We start from the raw sequence: 27,364 nt of genomic DNA, 5'->3' as shown, positions 1-27,364 counted from the left end.
ATTAACCAGGCCAGGTTAGCAAGAAAATGACTTCTCCTTGGCTGCTAAACATAATATCCCTAGTTATGCCCATTGGTAACCCACCATTATAATGTCTAAGAAGTGGAAAATAGTTCAGTTAACTGCAGCATTTGAGAAGGCAATCAACACCATCAAATTTGATACTGTGTATAATTATTCCAGATTTAAGAAAATTTACACCATTCACCTCTTGCTTCAAGGTTCTCTCCAAAATCGCGGACTAGTCCCAATGAACCACTACACTGCCGTCTTAAAATGTTACACCTCCCACTAACAGCACCAGGGAAAATGCTCATGCGAATGTAGTTTGTCAGATGGGAGAAAGTGAACTCATGAAAAACCCTAAATGTGCTTTGCATGCTAAAGTTTCTATTGATCACCTCAAGTTCTGTCACCAGAAGGCCAAAATTAATAATTAATACAACTCTATAATCAAATCCGTCAAGGGCAGTTTTATGGAGTCAACACCAGATCCTCTAGAGTGCAGTTCATATGATTATATAGCCACCAAATGCACAAGGCGTTCTATCAGGAATCTTCAGAGGCAGCAGCAGCCTTCTTCTCCTTTTGTTTCTCTCGTTTCTTCTTGTTTTTGAGTGCATTCTTGCTCATTTGTCTAAGTTAAATATTATATATTAGTAAATATTTTAACAATGTGAAAATCCAAAATGTACATAAAAAAGCAAATAGAATCTGCACTTACTCTGTACTGCTCCCTCCAAACAGCTGCAATTGCAACAACATATTAAAACTATCAGACGAGTAAAGCAACGGAATCCAATTGGACAACATAAAAACATATATGAAAAGGACAACCAAAACAAATAATAAATGCTTTGTGGCCAAAAGCTCGGTACAGTTTTCACATGGATAGCCAAAAAAGAATCAATAGGATAGTATCACATGAAACTAATTTCATCCACAGAAATGGATTCAAGCACCGACATAGTTTAGCAAGAACATGCAAGTATAACTGCATGCAGGATTACAGAACAACAATGATTATGATAAACAGATTAATTATCAATGACCTGAATGAACTAAGGTGCAAGGTTAGCTGACAATACATTCTTCTCAGAGACTAAATTGATACCGACCAATTGCTACAGTAACAAAGACTATTCACCGTTCCTACTGAAGCCAATTTTCTTCATATGGCAGTCCCCAAGGAAACTAACCAAACAGTAAATGATTGAGAATTGAGATCTGCATCTCAAGTTCAAATCCTGGTAAGTTGGGGTAGGGAGGATTATTATGGGATAAGGGAGAGTGGCTCTTATTCTAGAGCTCATTCTATGTAACAAAAAGGAAAAAAATCTCAATTCTATTTGCACACAAAGAAAGGCTATGTTGCAGCCAGCAAACCAAATGGAGCTAGTATAAATACTCGTAGGCTAAATTCTTAGTTCACATTTATGCTGTAAGCACCAAAACAATTAGTAGTCTTAACTGCAGAATAAGAATGGAGAACTCACTCTACTACGTCGTTAACAGAAGGACAACCATATCAAATAGTCTACATTATACAGCATCAGATGTTCACCTCATTGATATCCTGACTTGTGATCTTAAGGGATAAACTTCCTAACTAAAAGACGAGTAATTTTGCATACCTCTGCCTGAACAGCAGCTGCACTTTTAGCATGTGGTGGGCGATAGGCAGCAGGTTTCTGAGCAGGAGGGTTGGTAGGAGCAGTTTTCCTGGAGGTTGCTCCTTGTCCTGATAAAAATCAAGAAAGTTCAAAAATACAAATGTTTATGTGCAAAGATTTCCACGAATTAGGTTTTGAAGAACTAAGCAAGAGAACCTTGTAATTTGGTTTCTTCAATCTTTAATGAATCAACAGATTTAGCAAGTTCTGCAATTTCATCAAATTTATCTGGTGATTCCGGTTTCCACTCAGCCTGCAAAGGAAACGAGGTTCAATTAGACAAGATAATGTTAGATCACTTCAAGAAAATCCGAATTGTGCCAGATACCAACCTGGTATAGCTTGCCAAACATCTTTTTGAAGTACAAAGATCCATTGTAGTGGAAAATTTTAATCCTTCAATGAAAGCATCAGAAATTAGTTCTTGAACCACATTCACTCAAAACCTATAGACTTGCATTTGCAAGTGCCTTGGTGATGCATTTAAATCAAAATAGAATACAAGAGTATCCTTGAAACCGCACATAATACATGAATTTCTGCTCAATCGAAAGATACATTCATGACAATGTCAATTAAGTTTTACTATTACATACGACATAATTATTGATGACTGTCTAGTAATTTATGCACCACTATTTAGGGCAATGATATTGCTTCAGCCATTTCGTGAAAAGCAAAAATGGTTTTGAGAATGCTCCGAGTTTTGCATACAGCAAGAGATTTATGCTTGTAGTCTTGGCATCAGCTACCATTGCACTTGCAGCAATCTTCCATGAACAAAAGGAGTACTAATTACAGCTCATTGTTTCAACAAAATGAGAACAAGCTCTAAGGGTATCACATCCTACTTAACAAGGCAATCCTACCATTAAGATTTTCAGCATACCACATAAACAATTTGAATCTGAAATCTTTACAGTAGTGAACTAGTAAAATGTAGCTTAAACCAGAAGTGAGAAAATGTGTAAACACAGATAAGAGTACTTTGTCCTATAAATGATTAATGATAACAACATAACTACTAGATAGCATGCATAATCATATCATGTAAAATAACTTAACATAACTAATTATTAGCTTACCCATTGTCAACTTGTAGTCTTGGTGCTGTTGTGGCAGTCATGAAATAACATCCGTCTGGGGACCATTCACTTGTCACGGAACATTCAGCCCTAGTTGTTCCAAGTTGTTTTTTGTTTACATAGTCCCAAAATGCCTGAGTATTATTAAACATATTACAAGAGAGATCATTTACTTGCTGTGAGTGTCACAATTATAAAACTGACAGAGCTATATACAATTGAAAGGAATAGTTTTTCTTCTTATTCTATTGTGAAAAGAGAACATATGTGCAAACAACAGAACCAAAATAAGAAATCAGGAAACCTGATGCATTGTCTCAGGTCAGCACCCTGATTCGATGCACCAGGTTGATAAAACTAAATGTCTTGTATTGTCTGATTATGTATGTTGACAAAGGATGTAACTTATTATCAGGAAAAAAAGAAATCAAAACTTTCAGTAGGGATTGGTTCAAGCAATCTTGCAGGCAAGGAAAAACACCATAAAAAATGCATCATATATTTACATACCATATCACCAGGTAAGTTACCAAAACCAGCCAAGCATAAAACTGCGAACCAACGAATTAAGGTTGCCAAAATAAAATCAGAAATGACCAATAAGGAGCTTCCAGTTAGCCAAGTAAATACAAAAGCTAACATAAAGAAGAGGCCACAATTATTGTATTAAGGATACATTTCCCTTTTGGGTTCCATCTGACAGTATTATAAGGTCCAGTTCCAAGCTCCAGTAGAGGATTGCACTTCTTATCAAACAAGGTCGCAGAAGCAGGCATGACTGAGATAAATCAAGGGAAGCACGGTACTTGTTGTAACAAGACGAAACTATGAATGAGCATCAACAAATGTGAATGATACAAATCATGACTTCTGAGAAATTTCTCAGAGAACCTATAAAAGAAGCGCACAGATCAATTCTAGACTTGAGAAACATATTTCTCATATAACCCTTTGAGCATGACATTAATTTATCAGCATCATCTTAAATCCAGAGACATGTCACATGCTCAAAGCTGGAGAACCCATTAGTAAGAACCCCCATTTTGTAAAACACAACTGCATTCACCATCATCATTTCTCAATGAATTTCCCCTTTTGGACATTTATCTAATATGTTTCTCATACTTTTCCAACCCACAATTTCCTAAAAAAGAAAAAGGCAAACATGGGTATCAAAACTATCAATAACAGCCTCAGTTTTTCTATTCTAAGCATAAGATACTTTCCAGGGTTTCATAGACCCTGTATATTGTTTCTAGATATGCCCTAAAGAAGTCAACTTACTGGCAAAAGTGATAACACTCACCCAACATCAGAAGCCCTTTAACGAGGCATTAAGTACGTAAATGCACACACAAACTTGGAAACGGAGAGAAGGATACATCCATAGACAACAGCAAACTGTGAGCCAGAATATGACCACTGAACATCATGAATGGGCCCCTCTTTTCCTATCAAAAGATCCAAGTCATCCAACAATCAGAAGCTTCCGGCAATCAAACTAATTGACAATTAAGTTAGAACATACGAAGAGGTACAAGCCCTTCATGGGTCCCATCAGTTGTAAGGTAGTTCAGCTTAGACTCTCCATAGTAACTCTGATTAGTCTTATCAAAATCTGACTGAACCACAACCAGAAGCCCAGTAGAACCACGATTCCAATTCAGTTGCACTGTAGAACCTCGGAAAAAGCTTCGTCGTGCAACAGGCTGACTCTGCATATCCTTTGTACAGGCAAATATCTGGACACTGGCTGGACTTCCCTATATAATAAAAAAAATTTAACTTCAAAACTATCACAATAAAGAATAAAGTTCAGAAGACATATCATTAAGTTTGGTTCCACATGTAAAGTACCAAAATCATCCAGCAAGATTTATAACAGGAAACATGTAGGATCTGGCAAACATGTAAAAATCAAACTATTTTATCATGTAAACTTACCATAGTAATCCTACAAAATTTGTCAAACTAAATGTTCCAATTTCAAACATTGCAATGAAGTATCCAATGAGAAGTACCAACATTTTGAAGTATTAACTAATTTAGACATGCTCTGACACAAAATTCAAGTTTTTAGAATCGATATTTCTTTCAGCATCTTCATTTCAACCATGACTTGAACAGAAACTATAGAATTGCAAACTGCAAAATAGTTAACAATATTGGCAGACAAAATTTCAAAAGTTTCAATTCATGAAACAAAAGAATGCAGCGCACATGCCTGACAAAGAACTTTACATCTTAGATACAAAAATGCTTTAGTTTAATTCTATGCTGCCCCTGCTAGGTAGCCTGGAGGCAAGATACACGCACCTTCGACTCTGGAACAAATGCTGCCACGTGAGACCCTGGGACCATTGAAAGCTCAAGTGCGGCCAAGCCAGGAATTCTTAGGCGATGTACAATTCCTTTAGAGAAATCTTTAGGATCAAAAAACTGTATCTCATTTGTCGCCAGCCGGCAAGAAACAGCTTCATCATAACTGAATCGGATTGATGGCCTGAAAAGAAGGCACAAACAAGTTAAAGCGTTACATAAATAACTTAAATCTCTATGCACATAAATGCGCAGGAGGAAGGAGAATGGCAGAAGAGTATGCCAAATAAAAAACACGCAATGCCCCATTTTGATCATTTCTAAGGCAGCAAAATAAAACTGTGATTCCAGAAGTTAAGGAAATTAATAAAGTGAAGTGAACTATATATGCATAAGGCCAAAAGGATGAGGTGGAGGGGGAAAGAAATAAACTTTTGACAGTATTATAAAGTACCATGTCGTCTTGGTCATGTTCTTTTGAGATTGATGATAAATAGCATCACCATTCTCTGTCTTCCACAAGACAACATTTTTATCCTGTGGTGCTGATGATTTCTGAAATGTCTGAAGATAAGTCCCACAAGGAGACAATGCAGCAGCAAGAACATTGGGTACTTGGAAAGATCTCAGCTCCTTAAAACTGCTACAATCATATATGCTAATGATAAAATCAGATTTCATAACCATGAGTTTGGACCCATCTTCACTAAATTTTGCACTGTTGCAGGGAACAGTTTCAAGTTTAATAGTGGGTTCAGCATTGCCAAATGGCGGTCCATTCCACACACAGAATCCTTCTGGCCCTCGAACTGGGAAAGAAAAGAAGCACAAGAACATCATGAGAAGATAAAGAACACCTAATGGACATAGGGTTTTTTAATCAATTGAATTCTTGCAGATTCCTCCTATGTTTGGCATGATTTAATTTCTTTAAGGATGCCTTTATTTTTGTTTAAGTTGCAAGAATTGAATTCTATGAGCTTTTAAAACATGAGAATTGACTAAATAGAATTCAATTGAATAGAATTCTTGCAATTTTATACTTATCAAACACACTAATTCAGATTAAACAAAGAATTTCTTTCAGTACCTAATATCTCCATAGAAGCTGAAGTATGGTTCATAGCTGCCATAAACAGACCAGAACCTCTAAATACAAGACAAGTATAGGCTATCCAGAACTGCAAAAACCAGAGAGTGAGTATTAGTAATAGTAATAGTAACAGTACCAGGTATATGATTTTCTTTGAACAGACAGACTTGATCATATTCTATAATTGGAAAATATACACATTTGCAGACGTTATGTAATTATTTTTACAGCCTACAAAATTTATTGCTAGAATCACATTCCTTCTATAAAATTCGTTCTGTACGCGATTTTACATAACTATAAGCAATCATTCTGAATAAAAGAATCAATTAGATAACATAAAAACTAAAGAGCTGTTTTGGTGTTTATATAAGAGAGAAAAGGTAGTACCTGAAGTTGGCACGAAGTATATTGTTCTTCGAAAGGGCCCGCCGGCGATGGGAGTAAGTAACGGGGGCGGCAAATGGAATGGGACTGAAGGATTCCTTTAAAGGAGGACGAGATTTGTAGGGGGTTCAGTTCAGGGAATCCGTTGTATGCAACTGTGCTATTATTATATGTTGTAAATATCAAAAAAGGGCAAGTCTTTTGTGGTAAATTTCATTATTGATTCATGTTATAAGAATAATTTGAACCTTGAAAAGGAAAAATTGAGAAATAGTTCTTTCAATTTTGGAATTTTTATTGTATCATATAAAATGGGATAGATGGGTCGGAATGCTCCATCAACAATTATTTAAAAATAATAAATAAATAAAAATGAGAATTCTTGAATTTAATATATTTTCATTTCATATATGTTTATAAATAAGCTTAAATATTAAAATTTTAAATTAACAAAATGAAAATAAATTCTTGAAAAAGAAAAAAAATCTATCTCAATTTTCAACACTTTTTACTATAACTCATCTTATTGGTTTTTCTCTTTTATTCTTAGCTTATGAAAAGATTATTTATTTGTTAGTCAAATAATTCTAAAGACAAATACAAATTTAGTTAAAATGTATTCCCTTATGTTGTATCCTTATAATGGTAAATAGTAAGTAAATATTTTTTTATTAATTTATTTGTAACAAGTAATATTATATTAAAAATGTAATATATAAATTTTTTGATTAAAATGTAATTAAATTTTTTAATTTTAAATTAGTTCAATTACAATTCTAAAAGACCGTACAACTTTGTTACACTTGCTATAAAGACGACAACTCACCTAATATAAAGATAAAAATTTGAGCTAACTATTTGTTCAGCTTAAGGGTTTCGAGTTATGATATATCTTCACCTTCTATCTATATATGCTTGATATTACTATATGTTAACCCCGCACATGAAACTATTATCTCACAAAACAACAAAAAATAAATAAAAAAAGAAAGAAAGAAAGAACTCTATTTAGAGAAGAAGAGCTCTAACCCTTTGATTGGAAGTGAGGGGAGAAAATGAGAGAAAAGAAAGTTACAAAAAGAGAATATTTATTTTTTCTTCATTCGTTTGGAAATGAGAGAAAAATAAGGAAGGAAAATGTACTTTCTCTTATTTGGAAATTGTGAAAACAAAAAGGAGGGAGTTATATATTTATCTAAAAGACTTTTTTAATACTTAATCAAGTTTTCATCATACACAAAATACTCAAACATATACATATTTTTTCACTTTGTAGTCATGATTTATTTATACTTAATTCAAGAATAAATAAAATATTTGTTCTATTTAATTATAAAAACAATCTTATCATTATCTTATGACAATTATATACTTTAAGCTAAACACGATGAACTTTTCAAATTTGGAGAATGGTTAATTTATTTAGGTGCTAACTAAATAATTTATTTAATTATTAAATTAAAATATAGATTAATAAAATATTATACTAATGAAAATATATGAAATTTCACCTTCACCCATTATAATCATGAGCTTCGTATGAATAAGTAATTATAGCATTATTTTTATATAATTTAATATTATAATTATATAATACTGTAAATCAAATTTTTAGTATTTGTTTTTGAGATGCCAAAAAATAAAATGAAATAAAATATTAAATATTTTAATTTTAATCACCCGGATACATTAAATGGACCATATCCTCATTTCTTAGTTGAATGCATCAGATGTAAAGGTAATGTGTAACTAAATAATGGCAGGAAAGCAAACTGTACAGGTAAGGAAGGTGATCCACAACTTGAGCTCGTCGGGCTAGAGCATCCCCATGGTTGCTATGAAAGCAAAAGCAGCCCCAGCATACGCAACTGTGTTCAAGATTTGCGCCGGAAGCTTTGTACTAGGTCTGCACATCAAGATACTGCTAAATGAGGAAACATATCCAAGAATAGTACTCCCGGCTGCAAAATCTCGTAAGATCTTTGTGTTGCGTGAGAGAGGATGGTTGCCGTTACCAAGCCACGCTGTTAACAAAGTAACAAATACTTGGGACGCAATCAGAAGGGATGATTCAATCATCTTTGGGCGCAGCATCACAAGTAACAATATGAGCGTGACATGAGCGTGCGTGGAGGGTTTATTTCTTGATTTCGGTTGTCAATTTCATCTTTTAGCCTCTGTCCCGGGCGTGCCATCTCTCCTGCGATAGTTTCGGTGATTCGAATTGTTCAATTCAGAGGTATCCATTCTTTTTCTTTTGAATTTTGCTTAATCAATTACAACATCGGATGGTTATTTCTTGTTGATGATAAGCTGAGCTTTTCAATTTCTACATAGGTCAACATGAGCGTTTCACTTTACATTTCTTTAAACTGTAAGAACTTTAGTTTTTTAAAGCATGAAAAGAGTATTATACTTACTATAATAAATTTATTAAAGTGATAAAATATTCTTAAATTACAACCACTCATCTATCATAAGTGATTTAATTCACATTAAAACTAAATTAATACCCATCAATAATACTTATAATTTTTTTATTTGAAATAATTAATGCTCACAATTCTTATACAAACTTTTTAACTCTTACAGAGAATCTTTGAAAAAGTTCTCTCCACTTTCCGTTTCTCTCTCTAAAAGTTAGGTTTGTTGCTCTGTTATCGTACCAACCGGTTGGGTCTCTGTAAAGGAGTAGTTTTAGGTGGCTCTTGTCACCGAAAACTAACCCCAGGGTCCCTTGTTGTTAGTTTATTTTATGTTATTCGTATTAATTTCAATTATTTCTTGTTAGTTTATGTTGTTTTTGTGGAACATCAGTCTTTCTTTTGTATTTTGTGGGATTGGTTTTCGTTGGCCAAGATTTTATGCGGTAATGTCTGCGATCTGGGCTTGCCTTGGCTCTATGGAGTGTTATGTTCTGACGATACCAATTCTAGATAGAGGATGGAAGTACGTATGTGGTGATTATTGATTTCAAGTAGTATAAGGGAAGATTTTTCAGCAACATCAGTGGCTTCTTTCTTGATATGAATAGGAAGGATTCTGAAGCAGTCTTTATGATTATATATAGCTCATCTCCTTCTACTCTCCTTCAATGACCCTTTAATGGTTTGATTAATGCACTTCAATTGAGAAGGCGGTCATTTTGGCGTTGTTATACTTATATTCAAGGCCAATACACAGAAAGAATGCAATAGATGGTGGCGCGTTTATCTCAATCGCGTTCCACGCGTGTTTTAGGCTGTCGGAGGAAGATCTTAAAGGGTTTCAGAATTTTCTCTTTGTTATTGGGCCTATGGGCCTGGGTTAGGACTATGAGCCCATTTATTTAACTCCTTCGGGAGTTCGGCTTAGTTGGACCATAAGCCCTTTTCAAGTTCTTGTTTGTAGGCTTGGTTTGCTTGTGTCCCTTGTACTCACTTCATCTTTTGGAGTATTAATACAAGTTTCTTTTCCTTTTGACTAGAAAAAAACTTTTTCACTTCTATACTTTCTTTTTTTCCTTTTTATTAAGGTTAATAAAAACATTAATAACTGATTCATATTAAAGTTATAAATTTTGAATTGACTTTTATCTATTTATTGAAATTAAAAGTAGATTTTTTTTTTTTAGACTATCCAATGTTAATTTTCTATAGTCTTTCGCAATTTTTACTATTATGTGCTCTTGGCTAATTATTATTAATATTATGGCGCAATAGAATTTAAAATTTAGATTTATTTGCTATATTTTTGTAATTTTTAATATTATATGCTCTTGACTTAATATTTATTAATATTATGGTGCAATAGAGTCTAAAAATTTGATTTTATAGTTAAAATCTCAATACTTGCCTTTTTTGTTTAAACTTTATATTGTAGTAGCTCGTCATACGCTTAATAATTTAGAAAGTAAACACTATTGATTTTATGCTAAAGTGTCATTATTTCTTGCAATAGATTTTGGTCGAATAAAGCTATTTATTTTTATTTTTGGACTTATATTTGTCTAAAATGTGAAACTTATTTTATAAAATCCATCTAAAAGATTTATTGTTTTTGTACTTTTTATTATACAAATACATTGTTTATTAAACATGCACAAAAACTAAATGCATAAATATTTAAAAAGTTATTATAAAAAATATGGAATTCAAATAAAAAAAAAACTGTCAAATAAAATTAAAGTTGACTCTGCTCTTAAACAATAACTTTAAGATATCTTATATATAGTAATTATAATTTTTTTTTTAAAATCATTAAGCAACAATATAAAACATAATATAAAACATAAAATGGTTAAGTTTTATTTAAACAAATCTTAAAAATGAAAAATACAATATTATAATTTAAAATAAATTAGATAAAATTAATTTCATTAAATTAATTATAACTATTATTTTATCAAATTTTAAATTAAAAATATTTTATTAAATACCACATAGTACATGAGTTAATGACTAGTATAAATCTATGTGAGGCTCTTGAATGAAAATATTTTAAATTCAAGAATCCTCATTTCTTTTATATAATTATTATTTTTAAATAATTGTGATGGAGCATTCTCACCCATCTATCTCATTTTATATGATATAATAAAAATTCTAATATTTAAATAACTATTTTTAATTTTTTCTTTTAAAGGTTCAAATTATTCTTAGGAAAATTATAAATTTTAGTATTTTAATTTTTTACCTTTTATATTTTGGTGTTTAAACTATTTATTTTGTTCATTTAAGTGTTCGAATATGGTAAAAATATTTAATATAGTGTCTCTAGCCAATTTAATAGATTAAAGTACTTATTTATCTTATTTTGAATAATAAATAGATTTAAATACCATTGTTTAACATAATTTCTCTCCTTTTTACTTGGTTTTCTTTTTTTATCCATTTTTAGTCTTTCTTTTTTAAAAAGACTGAAAGGAAATAGTAAAATTTTGTTCCTAATTCATCCAAAACAAAAAATTGAAAGAAATTTAACGTTATTTTCTTATATTTTTATTTTTTTTACATTTACCTTAAAAAAATAAAAATAAAAAATATTTTTTCACCTCAAAATAATAAATGAGAAAGAGGAAGGTATTAAGTTTTTTTTAAAAATAAAATAATTTTTAAAAATTTAAAAATAATGAGTAAATTTTTAAGAAAAGATGAATAAAAAATAAAAAATTAATCAAATATCTTTTAACTTTAGTGTTTAAAAAATTTAATAAAAAATAAAAAATAAAAAGGAAAATAAGAAAAGGAAAAATTTGTAATAAATAAAGATATTTATGTCATTTTATGTGTAAAATGAGTTAACTTATTATTTTAACATGTAAAACCTGTTAGAGACAGTATAATATATATATATATTAACAAGTTTCAAATACTTGACTGAATAAAAAAATAATTTAAATATAAAATAGAAAATATTAAAAAATTAAAGATGTTAAATTTATAATTATTCTTTATTCTTATAACACGAATTAATAATGAAATTTACCGCAAAAGACTTGCCATTTTCTATATTTATAATATATAGTAATAGCATAGTCGCATATAACGCTGAATTGAACCCCCCTATTGATCTCCTCGTCGACGCTGTTTTTAAGGAGCCCTCCAATCGCTGTCCATTAGCCTCCTCCGGCACTTACTTCCATTGCCGACGGCCCATTGCAAATAAAAATACACTTCTTGCCAACTTCAGGTACTACCTATATATATATATATAACTCTTTAAGTTTTATGTTATCTAATTGATTCTTTTATTCAAAATGATTGCTTATAGTTATTATGTTAAAACACATACAGTACAAATTTTATAAAATTAATGTTATTTTGGCAATAACTTTTGTAGAATCTAAAAATAATTACATAACGTATACAAATGTGTATATTTTTAAATGTATATATCTTTCAATTATAGAATGTGATTTAACTAGCACTATTATTATTTTTTTAATATATCTATATCTACAGTTAATTTAGAGTGTATCAAGAGTTTTAACACAGTTGAATATCTAAGATTTGAACTCGAGACTTTAATTAAATTATAAGAGCCATTTACAATCTCATATATGCGCTCTTAGATATCGTTACTATTATTAATACTCATGCTCTTGTTTTTCTAGTTCCGGATAGCCTATACTTGTCTTATATTAAGCGGTGCTTGTCTGTTTATGGCAGCTATGAACCATACTTCTGCTTCTATGGAGATATTAGGTACCGAAGGATTTTATTTTTTATTTTTAATCTGAATTAGAGTGTTTGATAAGTATGAGATTGCAAGAATTCTATTCAATTGAATTCTATTTTGTTAATTTTCATGTTTTAAAAGCTCGTAGAATTTAATTCTTTCAACTAAAACAAAAATAATGCATCCTTGAAGAAACTAAATCATGCCAAAGATAGGAGGAATCTGCAAGAATTCAATTGATTAAAAAATCCTATGTCCATTAGGTGCTCTTTATCTTCTCATGATGTTCTTGTGCTTCTTCTTTTTCCAGTTCGAGGGCTCGAAGGATTCAGTGTGTGGAATGGACCTCCAATTGACAATGCTGAACCTTGTGTGTGGAGGAAGTAAGTAACGGGGGCGGCAAATGGACTGGGATCGAAGGGTTCCTTAAAAATGGCGTCAGAGATGAACTCAGGTAAGGGGTTTTGTTCAGGGAATGTGTTGCACGCATCTATGCTATTATTATATGTCCAAAGGAATAATTATAAATAGTGTGTGAATTTATCAAAATTTAATAATAATGTATTTAAATTTTTAAAAATTATAATTTGATATAGTAGGTTAGCAACAAGTTATAGATTATCACATCAATTTTTTTTAAGATAATTACAAAATGATATATGAACTTGTTAAAATGTAATAATAAAGTATTTAAATTTTTAAAAATTACAATTTAATATGAAAATTAAAAATTATTAATATTTGAGTGTGTGGAACTGATCAGTATATAAAAGAGTTCTGATGTAGAGAAATGAAACCATATTATATTATCAAATGAAAAATAATATTTATATATAGGAGGATAAATTTTTTATTTAAATAATAAAAATTATAGAAGTAGATAAAGATATTTAAATAAATATTATGCATGTCATATGCAAAAATATTAGTAATCAACATTATAGTTAAAATTGTCATCCTCAATAATGAGTGATTTTATTTTAGATATCTGTAGTGATGGGTGAAGAAGATAATATGTTGAACAAATTGGATAAATATTTCTTTAGAAAACTTGATAAAAATATATTGATAACAGTGTAATGATGGTGGTAGTAAAAGCGGTGCATTACTTTATTAAAAGTATATACTTCTTAAAAAATTTCTCATTATTTTATTATTTATAATCTACTCAGCAGATAATATGTATTTTAAGGTTACAAATTCATAATTGCAATTGACTTGCTATATACACTCAATTGTTAATATTTACTAGTCTCACACACCAAACTGTAACTTTAAAGGTTTAAATACTTGATTATCAAATTATAATAAGTTAATATATTACTTTTATAATTGTCCAATTTTTTTTTTTATATGGGTGATCGGTTCTATAGATTTAAATGTTAATAATTTAATGTTTCATATATTAAATTATAACTTTTAAAAGTTTAAACACTTGATTGTCAAATCTTAACAAATTTATACACTATTTTTTTAATTATTCTTATGTCATAATATCAAAAAGGGTAAGTTTTTGGGTTTTTTCTTTTACAAAAATACTCATTTTTATAAGAATGATTATATTTTTACCTCAAAAAAAGGTTCTCAAAAACACTCTTTTCTGAAAAATATACTTACAAAAATACACTCAAGTCAGATATACTAAAAATCAACTAAATATCAACCATACCAAAAATTTATATTAATAGATTTTTTTGCTTTCTATTTTATGCAAGTACTTTCACTTCATTTATGTTAATAAATTTTCTTTTCTTTTCTTTCAAATTCAAGATTGATATTTTTTTTTAAAGGATAAAGATTATTAATGTGAAATTGAAACTCAATCTATAATACTTTTTGTAATACCCGGAATTTTTCTTTAATAAAGATAATATTAATAATGATTAATAAATGAGTTTTATTTAAATTAATTTAATTATATTTTTATTCAGTTTAATTGGAATGATTTAAATGCAATTTTAAAAATTTAATATTAGACAAATAAAGAGTTATTTCTATACCCAATTAGTTTGATTTTTAAGGAGTTAATTAAGTAAATTATTTGAGAAATAAATTATATTTTTGGTCATTCCAAATTTTCTCCAAATGTATATATATATATATATAAAATTATATATTAAAAGAATTTGTAAATAATTTTTTATAAAAGAATTATTGGGGAAAAATGGTATTTTAATTAGTTAATGGTGTTAATTTTTAATTGAAAAATATTTAGCAATTTAACTAATTAAATTAATTGTGTTAGGATTTAATTAGAAATTTATTTTGGAATAAGGATTAAAAGTAAAATTTTAGTAATTTGGGGTTTTAATAGAAATTTGTACCGTTTGGTATTTTTATAATTAAATATGTGGGTAATTATATATGTAATTATATATTCAAAAGCAAGGGTAAATATGTAATTATATATTTTTAATAATTTTAATTTGGCCCAAATTAAATAGTTAGGAGCTTAATTGAAAGGATAATGAAAAGTTTGGAAGTTAATTGGAATCTTTGCAGGACAAAATTTGCAGTAATTAAAAACGTTGAGGGATGAAAAGGTAAGAAAGAAAATTTGAGGGACTAAATGTCGGCATGAAGAAGAAGAAAAGAGGAATCGGGAAGAGAGAGAGAGAGGGAGACCGGAGGAAGGAGAAGCTGGGGTGCTGCGTGATCGGTGGCCAACCAAGTGGGAGAGGGGCACTGGAAGCATCGCAGTGGCGGAAAGCGTGAGGAAGAGGCAGCGACTTCCGGGCGCTTTTCCGACCGTTTCCGGAGCCTTGTCGGCTGATCTCGGTAGCGATCGGCTCCTCTCGGAGAGAGCTTCCTTTTAGCGGTGGCGGCGTCGGCTTTGGTGGCCGGAGACGGAAGATCCGGTGGAGAGAGAAAGTAGGGGGCATCCGATTTTTTCGATTTTTCCGGCTAGCTCCGGCGGGGGATGGATGATCGGAGGACGTATCCCGACTCTCCTTAGCTCAAGCTTCGCAATGGCACCGATTTCGTGGCGATCGACCTTCGTTTGAAAATTGACGGCCGAGATCGTCAATAAATCTCTCTGGATGATCGGGGGTTGGATCGGAAAATCAAAAGTGAGCATCGTCATCAGTGCGCCGGTTCGAGTCCGATGGTGAGTTCGGATCATCGATCGGAATCCGGCGGCCGGAAGCGAGTCGACCGAGCGATCAAGCGTCTCAGTAACTTTCTCTGGTCCGTTGATTTAAGAATTCATTGATGTAATTTATGCTTATTGATTTGTGTTGAGTATTAGATGATATTTGTGAGTAAAAAATAATAGTTTGTCGGACTACCTGCCGTAGTCATGATTTTTGTGCTGTATGGCGGAGTCGGGAAATTAGTGAAGTCTTGGGGACCCGACTCCCGTTGTATTAAATTGTTGATATTTGAAGTGTTTTTCTGGCATTTTCTGGACCCGTTTTACGGGGGGTAAACATCCGTGTTATAGGGGAGGTTTTGCCGAATTTTCGGTAAAATTCTTCCGAGTCGAGATTTTAGATAGTCACTCCTAGAAATCTAGACCTAGAGTTAATGGTCAATTGTTTCAACATTTTGATAAATTGTTTTCCGTGATTAGATAATCCGTCGGCTAGGCTCGCTCTAATCGAAGCACCGGAGTAGAGCTAGGAGGTCGCCAAAGCTGTGAGTTAAAGTCATATATCTGTTTACGTGTGTCATGCATAAAATTTTGATTTGCTATCGTGGTTATTTTATTGCAAGTTCAAATTATTCATTTAATTATTATCTATTTGTATCATGCTTTTGATTACTATTCATTTATATATCATTTCCTTTATCATTGATTTTATTACTGCATGATGACACGAGATGAGACGACAGTAGAACATATTGGTTTGATGAGTGTACCGATGTAAATTCGAGAGTGATGGAAAAAGGGTAAATGAGTAAATTTAAAAAGGAAAGCTTAGGACTTGCTCTGGTCGAGCATCGCTCTCTAGGCTTAATAGAGTGTGGTTACCAGAGTAAAGGTCCCTGGTCGAGCATTGCTCTCTGGGCGCCAGCTTATTTTGGAAATCTAAGTGACCAGACTGGAGGTAAGGTCCTTAGTCGAGCTTTGCTCTCTGAGCGCCAGTCTTATTGGAATAAGAGAGCCGAAAGGCTAAGGCAGATAGTGAAGATTAAGTGACCGGACTGGAGTTAAGGACCCTGGTCGAGCTTTGCTCTCTGGGCGCCAGTCCTATTAGAATGAAATTAGTCTGGATGTCAGAGTTGAGATTAGTCGAGATGTCAGTATGGAGATTGATCAAGATGTTTGTGTTGTGATTAGGGTTCTACTGGAGTACTCCGTCCTATAGCGCGTGAAAGTTATTTTATTTAATTTAAGCATGACATGACACATATGTTTTTACATGACTTAATACTTATTTTAAATTAAATAAATGTATGATCGAAGTATATGCAAATGTTTTTGATATATGATTATAACTCACTCTCGAGACTGACAGTCTCAATTTTATCGTTTTTCAGATCCGTGACTGTTAGTCTTCTTGCGACTCTTATTTAGTAACCCGACTCCTTCATCATCGGGTGGTGTATTTGATTTGGTATGTTAATTTGTAAAATCTTAGATTCTCCGTAGTAACAGTAAATGTATTAGTTGAAATTTTCTGTAGTTTCGGGTCTCGTCTAATTCTTTTGGCAGACCGAATTAATTATGTAAACTGTAACTGTTAAGATAATTGTGACATCAGTAAAATGAGATGAGATTTATTTAAGTCAGTGAGTGTCAGGCTTACTACGGGTTTCGGTGGCCTTACGCCTACCCATTCTTTAGTGCCGGTTACGGGCCCATAGATGGGGTCGTGACACTTTTCAACATAGAAACATATCTTTTCAACAAAAGAATAAAGTTCTAATATTTGAAACTTATTCAACGGGTAAATAACAATTTAAGTAAAAAAGTTGAATACAAATCTTCATAAATCTGAAAATCAACAAAACATCAACTAAAATAATTTAGTCCAAAAATTAAAAGACTTGAAAACTTTTTATATAAAGCAAATCCAAAAAGTTTTAAAAGATAATCTAAAATGACAATATTTTTTCTTTTACATAAAAAAGATAAATGACAGAGATAAGAAAGAAAAGTGAAAAAAAGAAGAAGAAATTGATACCTAAAAGAAGAAAAAAAAATAACAGTTAAAAGAAAAAATTGAAGACAATTATTCATAGATCTAAAAATTAACCAAACATAAACTATATCATTTTAACATAACTAAACATCAACCAAATAAAATTATTCAAAATAACTATTTAATTTCTTAAATTTTTTCGACTTACAGAACGTGATTTTCAAAATAAATAATAAATAAATTCGAAGTGGAATAATTTAGTAATAGCATTATTTTCAATTGTGTAACTTTCTATATATAACTAAATTAAGCAATTACTATAGAGTTTAGTAACAATAATGAAAATAAAATAAATAATTTTGTGTTATTAATGTATTATTTTAAGTATGGTGAGTATTAAATTATAATAATAATTTATGTAATTTATTTATTTGAATTTATTTGATCAAATTAAAGCGTTAACTATATTAAATTAATATTTGAAATATAAATGAACAACAGTGGTATAAACTTAATTCTATAGTTATTGGCTTAATGGTTAATTAGTTGATATGACTCTTTAAATCACTATGTATTTGAGATTTCATGTCATTAAAAAAATTCAAATAATTTATCAATGTTAAAGTTTTAATTAATAAAGTAGTTAGTTTTAGCCATTTTAATATTAGTTGGGTTTAAGTCTAATTTCTTTAGTGAATTTTTTATTGAACAGATGCTAAGTCTCATTTTAATATGCTATTTTAGAATTTATGCTTAATATGATTATTAGTATCGCAATATAAATGATTTCACTTGATTATTAATTATTGATAATAATATAAATATTATTATTAGTAATGTTATAAAAATTATTATTTTTCCACATGAATTGCACGTTGCTTTGCCCTAAATTTTTAATCTTTATTTTGATAATGTGTTGGACGATTTAATTAGACCATGATATTTATTAAATGTGATGATTGCGATTTGGGAAATGTGGCTTTCGTAGAACATGCCACCTGATGGGCTACATCAGGACCGCGTGCGCACCGGTAATGATCATGGACAGGTAATAAGATTTTTATGAGTTCGCCCTAGTCGAGCATGGCTCTCTGGGCCGATTGGAGTAAATTGCGGTAATAAGATTATTATGAGTTTTGCCCTAGTCGAGCATGGCTCTCTGGGCTGATTTGAGTAAATTGCTGGAGGTAAGGTCCCTGGTCGAGCAGGCTTATTTGGATACTTAAGTGACCAGACTGGTGGTAAGGTCTCTGGTCGAGCATTGCTCTCTGGGCGCAAGTCTTATTGGAATAAGAGAGTTGAAAGGCTTAGGCAGATAGTGGATATTAAGTGACCAGACTGGAGTTAAGGACCCTGGTCAGCTTTCTATTAGGATAGATGTTTAATTCCTTAACTTCTTGGCTTTCTTTTTCAAATTAATTTCATAGAGAGAAAATGACAACTTAATTGACAATTGCGTAGTAAAATGAGATCTGCATTTGATATGTAAGGTGAAACTCCAATTTATCAAAAGATAAAAAATAAAATTAATTTATAAATGCTAAAATCTAATCCACCAAAAGACTAATTTTAGTTATTTTAAAATTAATTATATCGAGATTGAATCTTATTAACGTGTTCTATTATGCACTCATTCACTTTACTCCTCTATTGATTAATTATTTAAATGCTAATATTATTAATATCTTGTCTAACAGCACTCATTTAAAAGATTTCTCAAACTAAATTAACAGATTAATTAGTATTTCTATATTTGTTTATAAGAAAAAAGAGCAAATAATTTTTAAATTAAAAATTAAATAAAAATATTTTGAAGTTTGTTCTAACTTTTTTATAAAAGAATATTTTAATTAACATGATTGTAGAAAATAAAAAAAAAATTATAGGATTGAAAATGTATGTAAAGGTGGGTATGAGGAGAGAAAAATAGCGAGATATGAGATATAGTACATGAGATGATTGCCCAGCAAATGTTGAAAGTATTAAAAAAGGGAAAGACTACTATACAATAGGAAAGAAAGACCATTGGGACTGTACAATGCAAATAGTGTAGTTTGAATTTAAAGTTGTAATTTCTTTCTTTCTTTTTTATTGAAAATGAGGCAATATTTGAGGGTGCGTGATACAGAAAGACATACATCAACTTTTGTAAAATGGGACAAGAAATGTAAAAATGTAAAAGGAAAGTCTAAGAATGTAAGAAAATGAAAGATGAGATATTTTTGTAATTTTCTCTAATAAAGGGAGTATTTTTATAGTTAATCCAAAGTTTTTATGGTAAATTTTTATTATTGATTTATGTTATAAGAATAAACCTTGAAAGTCAATTTTAAAATTTTTATTTATGTTATAAGATGAGATAGATGGGTGGGAACAAACCATCAAGTTTTTATATGGTGGTCAGATATTTAGTGTCGGAGGTTGAGATCTCAAATTCGGCACATCCCTTCTTTAAAATTAATATGTTAACCATATTTATCGTTAAGAAAAAAAAAAAGAATAGATGGATGATTTATTTATTGGCCAACACTTTATCTATTAATTGTTACAATAAATTGTAACAATTAATGTGATATTATAGAAGAATATCTACCAATTTATTGCGCCATACCAGGTGGTACAATAAGTTGATAGAGAAGTGTTGATGATTTAATTTCAATTCTGCACAGAATATTTTGCAGTTCTATTTTCAGCATATCTGATCCAGTGCTCTCCTCTGTGGTTGATTGTCAGTGAATGTTAGCAGTACTACCTGTATTACCCAAAATGAAAAATAGCAAAAAGAGTAAGAAACTAGAATTTATTGAAAACTCAATGATCCCCGCAGCATAAACTTTATTCATTTTGATGCAATCTCTTCATGAAGCACGCTGCCGAAAGCTTACTGTTACCACTGACCAACCAAACTAACAGAATCTGTTCCTGACATGCAGGAGCACACCAACGAGGGAGCTCACTTATACGTACACCACTTGTGCACGTAGAGCACACATTCGAGGGTAGCTCAATCTTACACATACCAGTGAAACATCAGCATCAATCTGACTTGGTAGCGGCCGGACAATGAAAACTAATTGAATCATGGAGCAACTAGTCAGGGGAGCTCTGTCGCCGCATGCTGCAGGAAAGCAGACTGTTCCATTTAACAAGCTGGAATCAGTTGGCGGAAGAGCACACAGCTGATGATTAGCCCATATACATGAACAACTATTCGCTTCCATTTCGTACGGCACTTTGGTAGTAAGCAGTTGGGAACGTACAACTATGTCGCAGAATGCCTTCACCTTCTTGCTGCCTTAATTATGCAACCTCTAGGAAGCGGTAATCATGGAGAACACAGCCAGAAGCTCACTGTTGTAACCGACCAAACGAACTAATAGAATCCCATCCAATATGCAGGAGCACAGTCGAGGAAGCTCACTTATATGTGCACCAGCTTGCACATAGAGCATATTTCGAGGATCACTCAATCTTACACATACCAGTGGGAATATCACCATCAATCTGACTTGGTTGGTGGCCAGCCAATGGAAATTTATTGAATCATGGAGCACATTATCAGGGGAGCTCTGTTTCCGCTCGTTGCATGAAACCAGAGAACTCTGTTCCATTTAACAAGCTGGAATCAGTTAGCGCGAAGAGCACATGCTGATGATAGCTCAATATACATGAACAATTATTTGCTTCCGTTTCGCATAGCACGTGCTAGTGAGCAGCCACTGGAGCCTCATTCATACCACCAAGCTCGCAAGGTATGGCATACCTTCACCTTCTATCTATATATACTTGACATTACTATGTTAACCCCGCACATGAAACTATCAGCTTACAAAAGCAACAAAAAGGAAAAAGGAAAAAACTCTATTTACAGAAGACGAGCTAAGAGAGAATTGAGTTATGCACGAAATCCTGCTGCTAAGCCAGGAAAGCAAACTGGACAGGCAAGGAAGGTGACCCACAACTTGAGTTCGTCGGGTAAGAGCATCCCCATAGTTGCTATGAAACCAAAAGCAGCCCCAGCATACGCAATTGTGTTCAAGATTCGCGCCGGAAGCCTTGTACTAAGTCTACACATCAAGATACTGCTAAATGAGGATATGTATCCAAGAATAGTACTCCCAACTACAAAATCCCGTAAGATTTTTGTATTGCGGGAGAGAGGATGGTTGCCATTACCAAGCCAAGCTGATAACAAAGTAACAAATATTTGGGAGGCAATCAGAAGGGATGATTCAATCATCTTTCTGTGCAGCATCTCCACCTCTTGCTCTCTCACCATGTGATTCAAAGCTGCAAACTCTTGATGTGTGATAAAATTGGTGAGCTCTTCACCACTTGGGGCATTTTCATTGCTAAGAGCGTGGCCAGTTGGAGTTCCATTTGAGTTTTGTGTCTGGACCTGATCATCATTAGGTGCAGGTGGTGTTCCAGGAGAATCCAATGGTAGCGCAGCAGCGTTTTGTTGAAGAGTGGGTGTTTGCAGGCCACCTGGGAGAACGACATGCCCATCGATCTGAATAGGAATTGTACCAGAACTTATATCAGCCTCATTGGTCACTCCCTCTTCCTCATCAGGTCGCGATGGTGATATTGCAGAGGCAATTTGAAGGGGTGCCTGCATATCAATCTGCACAAGAACAGCAATAATAGGTAAGTCGGCTGCTTCAGACACTCAATATAAACTACTTGTACTGTAACAAAGAGCAAAAATACAGTAGCAAGTTATCAGCTTTAGAATGTATAGACCAACGCTAATCTCTGTGTACAATATAGGATTTGAATTTCTAACACTAACTTGCTTCAATTGTTTTTTGCATGTAATAAAACCTTACTCATGTCACATTTGCTACATACCGCCCTATCAAATATCTCAAGTTTTGACTGTTGTTATTTTGTGTAGTTGTTCATCTGATACAAGATGAACCCAAATTAAAAGTCTGGCTAATAAGTAAGCACCTCAATTAGTTTGACAAAAAATGAAAAACTCACATCATAATTATTCAATTAGTTTGCTAGATAATAGTTTAAGAAAATTTCTTCTGTTAGAGCTTTCAAGCATTTAAGAGTTAAACAAAGTGAATAAAGAAAAAACAAAATAAGCCAATCAAGGAAGCACATTTTATTTGACATGTATATTGAAAAATTATGAGATAAAACAGAAAGTAGAAAACGTTCTAAGTATCTGCACAATTATGGGGAAAGAAACAATATCAATATATAAAAAACTAGATATATAAACGGCATAAAATACCCTTTAGTATGTCTTTCTTAAACTGAAAAGAGAAACTCTTAAACCGAGTTAAAGTTGACCTGTTATAAACTTATTTTCATTCCACTTCTAATCAATCAAGTATTAGTCTCAACCCTCTTTTTTCTCTTATTTAATTGTTACAGAAAACCACAAAACTGATCATAGTTCAAGTTAAGTTTAGTTTCAACAATATATTGTAGCTGGCAAACATAAACTTCTCACAATCGGCTTAGTTGAACATCCACTTTGAAATTTTTACCTTTTTCAATTTTTGATTTTATTTAATAAGACACTCTGGACATGATCTGGAGTTGAAAGATCAGATGGATTATGAATATGGGCATATAAAAAGAGAAGGAAAGTTAACCTTGGCATCATCCTTAACAGAATAACTCAAAGCACTAATAAGTTTTGTGTAGGCAAATAATGGTATAGATATGGCTATAAAACACCCAATAAATAGAGTGGAACAACTATAATTATCCAAGACAAAAGAAATAGAAATGGGTAACTTTTTTAGCTAGAGAAATAATAGGAAAATTGGGGTAACATAGTGCATACCCGAATCAGAATTTCATTTCTGCCTACTTCATTGCCAATCAGGACTCTGCTGGAAGGAGAAGTAAAGTTTAGTTCGATAGATTCAAGAAAGGAAAAGAAGAAAAGAAAACGGAAGGCTTAAATCTGGACAATAATTCAGTTCAACTATGGGTTTCAATGCTGGTCAGAGAAGCACGAAGGTTGCATACCTTGGGGAGTTCAAACTTGAAACCCTCCTCTCAAACTCATCAGCTATGTGAAGTGAAACGCTCATGTTGACCTATGTAGAAATTGAAAAGCTCAGCTTATCATCAAGAAGAAATAACCACCCAATGTTATAATCGATTAAGCAAAATTCAAAAGAAAGGGAATGGATACCTCTGAATTGAACAATTCAAATCACTGAAACTATCGCAGGAGAGATGGCACCCCCAGGACAGAGGCTAAAAAATGAAATTGACAAGAAAAGTTTAAGAAACTATGCTAACCAGAAAATTCTATAAAAAAAAAAAATTATAATAATAATAGTAATAAAGTTAAAACTAGGGCAAGAAAATGATAAAGAATTTACAATTCATTAATGGTTTAAGAGATTGACTAAATAAAATAAGAGCAAAGACCTACCTAATCCACGCGTATACACAGCCACAAATTTCAACAATGTTCAAGCATTTGGAAAGTAACATTCCATGAAATTTCCTAGAAATGTACATCCCAACCAAGTTTTTCAAAGATACATTATTTAAAAAAATATATTTCTCTTTCTAGGGATCAAATTCTTGTTTGGAACTATGATTTTGTGATCAGAAATACAGCAACCAAAAATTTCTTTAAAAAAAATGGAACGTGAACGGAAGAAGCCATCTTCACCGGAAACCACCAACGACGGTGTAATTAAATTGATTGTGTATGGTTGTGTTGTGATTGGCATTGCTGTAAAGCTACTTACGGACGGTGGCGTGAATCCAGTTCCAAACCTCATCATCTTCAAGGAGCTGCCAACGACAACGTTTCATGCTTTTATAATCTCCATCATGTTCGCTTTTGCAGGAGCTTTTAGCTCGCTGTTGATTCGTAGCAGTAGCAGCAGAATTCAGTTTTCATATTATGAAAAGTGTTGCAGGTGCTACTCGCTTGTATTTGCAGCTATGGCCATGGCGATCCTTGTAATCGCCGTGATAAGAACCGTATTTCAACAGATGCAAATTCCAAATTATGGAAGCATAAAAAGCATGTAAATTTAGGTAACAATTTGGCTATCTGTTTCTTTTTCTTTCTTTCTTTTTCTCTTCTCCCGCAATGTAAATAGCTATCAATAAATTTGGCTTTGTTCTTTTATATATATATATGATTGGGGCAAACATTTCTGGATTCAACAATTAAACAGGTTGGTTTAACAAAAAGTTCAACTTTCTAATTCCAAAATAACAAAGAAAGTCTACAAAGTTTCTTTGAAGCGAAATAAATTGAGAACATGAAATGTAACACAATTTGCTCTTTATCATCGCCTTCATTCTCAGCGATGTTTAAGTATCTCAGCTCATAAACATTACTATCCTTGTTCGACGCAATAACACGAAGCGAGTCCCTCGCATTTGCTTCTTCAAGTTCTTTGTCAAATATTTCAGATATCGTTTGGAGAATTTAGTCGGAGGTGACGGTGATTTTAGACTTTTCGCGAGTGACAGTGACGAAATCATCAAGAGCTCCGGCCTTGCCACCGACTTTGATTCGCTCGTGGAGGAACTTTTCGAGCGAGGCGATGCCCGTGATCTTATCCTCTACTGGCTTCGCTCAATCAATTGTGGATGTTGCTCCATTCTTCTTCCCCGTGGCTCCACCGCCACCGGCTGCTTATGCTCATTTTCACGATAAATTATTATTATCTTAAAATTATATTTAATAATTAAATATTTATAATTAATGATATTTAAATTAAAAAAATTTTATTATTGAAATTAAAATTCTAATATATTTCTAAAATAATTTTACAGATATTTTTAATAAAAATTATAATTGAACTAAATAAAATTAACTATAATATTTTTAATTACTATAAATTATTTCTATTAATTTATAATATTAAATAAATATAATAAAATAGATTATATTATTAATAATTATTTAATATATTAATAATAACTGTTAATAAAATATTATTAAATAGTTTAATTTATCGATTATTATTGGTTATAAATTTTTAACTATTATCCCATACAAATTTTCAACCCTCAACTATATTGATTATTTGAGCTAAAGAGGTCCGTTGAACAAAATTTCTTTTATAAATTACTAAATTTATTAAGAAATTTATTTTGGCTTTCTAAAATTTTTAAAATATGTGTTAATCTAAATTTTATGACAATCAAATTAGTTAAAATAATTATATTATATAACTTTTTAAAATTTTAAAAATTATATAAAATAAATATTAAATTTTAAAATTTAAATTTAAATACTTAGATATGTTTTATAAAAAAATTTAAAACAAATAATATGATACTATGAATCTGAATGAAAAAAAAAAACAATGAAATTCATAGTATCATATGCTTAAAATAAACTTGTTATATATTTAGTATATATTTTTCACTGTATATTTTAAAAATTATTTTATATTTTTTAAAAAATAATTTTTCTATATAAATGTATAATTGATTTATTCATTATATATATATAATAGTCAATATATTAAAATCTTACAAGTCATATATCAGACTTCTATAATATAAACACAAATTTACTAAACTTTAAAAATATATACTTATAATATATCCATACTCAATATATTTTTTAAATTTTCTGTAAAATGGATCTAAGTACTTAGTTTAATGTATATCTGAGTTTTAAAATCCAATATTCATCTTCTATAGTTTTAAAATACTTAAAAAGATCACATAATATGGTCATTTTTGAAGCATTTTAATATAATAAAATTTAAGTTAACACAAAATAAACTAAATATATATTTGAAATTGGATTCAACTCTTATCGTCAAGAAATTTCTAATTTTTAGTTTTTATGTTTGATATTGTGTAATTCAAGTCATGAATTATTAATGAGATTATTGTTAGATTTACTGTAATTTTTTAGAGTAGGGTCAAAGTTTGTTGTGGGAAGAAATCTATGATTTTTTTATTGTTGTTAAATGCCTCTGCCATTCATGGCAATGCTCAATCAGAAAAAAAAAAAAAACACACTTGCATGAACAACTAAACCACCTATTTTCATGGAATAGTGAGAAGTTTTGAAGAGAATGAAAGATAAAATTAAAGAAAATAGAAAAAAAGATAAAGATTGAAAAAAATCGGAAAATTAAAGAGAATAAGGGAAGAAAATCATAATGAAGCAGAAAATATAGTGCAAAATATCGATAATAGATAAGAAAAAAATAAAATCACCTAAATAACATTAAAAAAGGAATAAAAATATAAAAGTAAAAACACAAAACAGAGTGTAAAAAATAAAGAGGGAACAAAATAGCATATTAGGTGTCATTTGCATGAACGACTAAACCACCGATTTTCAAGGAATAGTGAGAAGTTTTAAAGAGAATGAAAGACAAAATCAAAGAAAATAGAAGGAAAAATAAGATAAAAATTGAGAAAAAATCAAAAAATAAAAAAGAATAAGGGAAGTAAATTGTAATAAAGTAGAAAATTTAGTGCAAAAAATTGATTATAGATAAAAAAATAAAATTAAATCACCTAAATAATATTTAAAAAAGCTTCTGCATAATTTCCTTCGGATCGAGAATTTCAAGCCCG

The 27,364-nt window shown here is 31.2% G+C and overlaps 3 protein-coding genes and 2 long non-coding RNA genes across 7 annotated transcripts; 3 read left to right on the top strand and 2 right to left on the bottom strand.

Annotated features, from left to right (window-relative positions):
- Positions 1 to 130: 130 nt before the first annotated feature.
- Positions 131 to 6,785, bottom strand: LOC8269773 (eukaryotic translation initiation factor 2A). Its single transcript, XM_015726243.3, has 14 exons — positions 6,561 to 6,785; positions 6,168 to 6,258; positions 5,532 to 5,886; positions 5,075 to 5,261; positions 4,287 to 4,521; positions 4,141 to 4,209; positions 3,435 to 3,536; positions 3,269 to 3,309; positions 2,759 to 2,892; positions 2,006 to 2,069; positions 1,830 to 1,926; positions 1,635 to 1,741; positions 725 to 747; positions 131 to 637 (listed from the first exon to the last, which is right to left on the bottom strand). The coding sequence occupies exons 2-14, from the start codon at positions 6,208 to 6,210 to the stop codon at positions 550 to 552; spliced, it is 1,545 nt and encodes a 514-aa protein (XP_015581729.2). The 5' UTR covers positions 6,211 to 6,258; positions 6,561 to 6,785; the 3' UTR covers positions 131 to 549.
- Positions 6,786 to 8,236: 1,451 nt separating this feature from the next.
- Positions 8,237 to 10,042, top strand: LOC112536582. Its single transcript, XR_003080576.2, has 2 exons — positions 8,237 to 8,796; positions 9,150 to 10,042. It is a non-coding gene; the product is annotated as an uncharacterized LOC112536582 (long non-coding RNA).
- Positions 10,043 to 12,649: 2,607 nt separating this feature from the next.
- On the top strand, positions 12,650 to 15,394 carry LOC125370990. Its single transcript, XR_007217130.1, has 3 exons — positions 12,650 to 12,742; positions 13,027 to 13,170; positions 15,219 to 15,394. It is a non-coding gene; the product is annotated as an uncharacterized LOC125370990 (long non-coding RNA).
- Positions 15,395 to 20,592: 5,198 nt separating this feature from the next.
- LOC8269777 lies at positions 20,593 to 24,361 on the bottom strand. Of its 3 annotated transcripts, none has more exons than XM_015726239.3 (5): positions 24,222 to 24,361; positions 23,976 to 24,040; positions 23,807 to 23,877; positions 23,619 to 23,667; positions 20,593 to 22,433 (listed from the first exon to the last, which is right to left on the bottom strand). In XM_015726239.3, exons 3-5 carry the CDS (start codon positions 23,869 to 23,871, stop codon positions 21,702 to 21,704), a joined length of 846 nt encoding a protein of 281 aa, XP_015581725.2. In that variant the 5' UTR covers positions 23,872 to 23,877; positions 23,976 to 24,040; positions 24,222 to 24,361; the 3' UTR covers positions 20,593 to 21,701. The 3 variants fall into 3 exon arrangements, with proteins under 3 accessions (XP_015581725.2, XP_048234246.1, XP_002530581.2); XM_048378289.1 differs by lacking the exon at positions 24,222 to 24,361 and adding an exon at positions 24,169 to 24,187; XM_002530535.4 differs by lacking the exon at positions 24,222 to 24,361 and having other exon boundaries at positions 23,619 to 23,664; positions 23,976 to 24,164.
- A 75-nt stretch (positions 24,362 to 24,436) lies between these two features.
- Positions 24,437 to 24,943, top strand: LOC112536584. The gene has a single exon (XM_025159376.2). It carries the CDS (start codon positions 24,437 to 24,439, stop codon positions 24,833 to 24,835), a length of 399 nt encoding a protein of 132 aa, XP_025015144.2. The 3' UTR covers positions 24,836 to 24,943.
- The last annotated feature ends 2,421 nt before the right edge of the window (positions 24,944 to 27,364 follow it).

The sequence above is a fragment of the Ricinus communis genome, chromosome 8, assembly GCF_019578655.1.
Source record: "Ricinus communis isolate WT05 ecotype wild-type chromosome 8, ASM1957865v1, whole genome shotgun sequence".
NCBI classification, from domain to species: Eukaryota; Viridiplantae; Streptophyta; class Magnoliopsida; order Malpighiales; family Euphorbiaceae; genus Ricinus; species Ricinus communis.
This window is presented reverse-complemented; position numbering and strand designations above follow the sequence as displayed.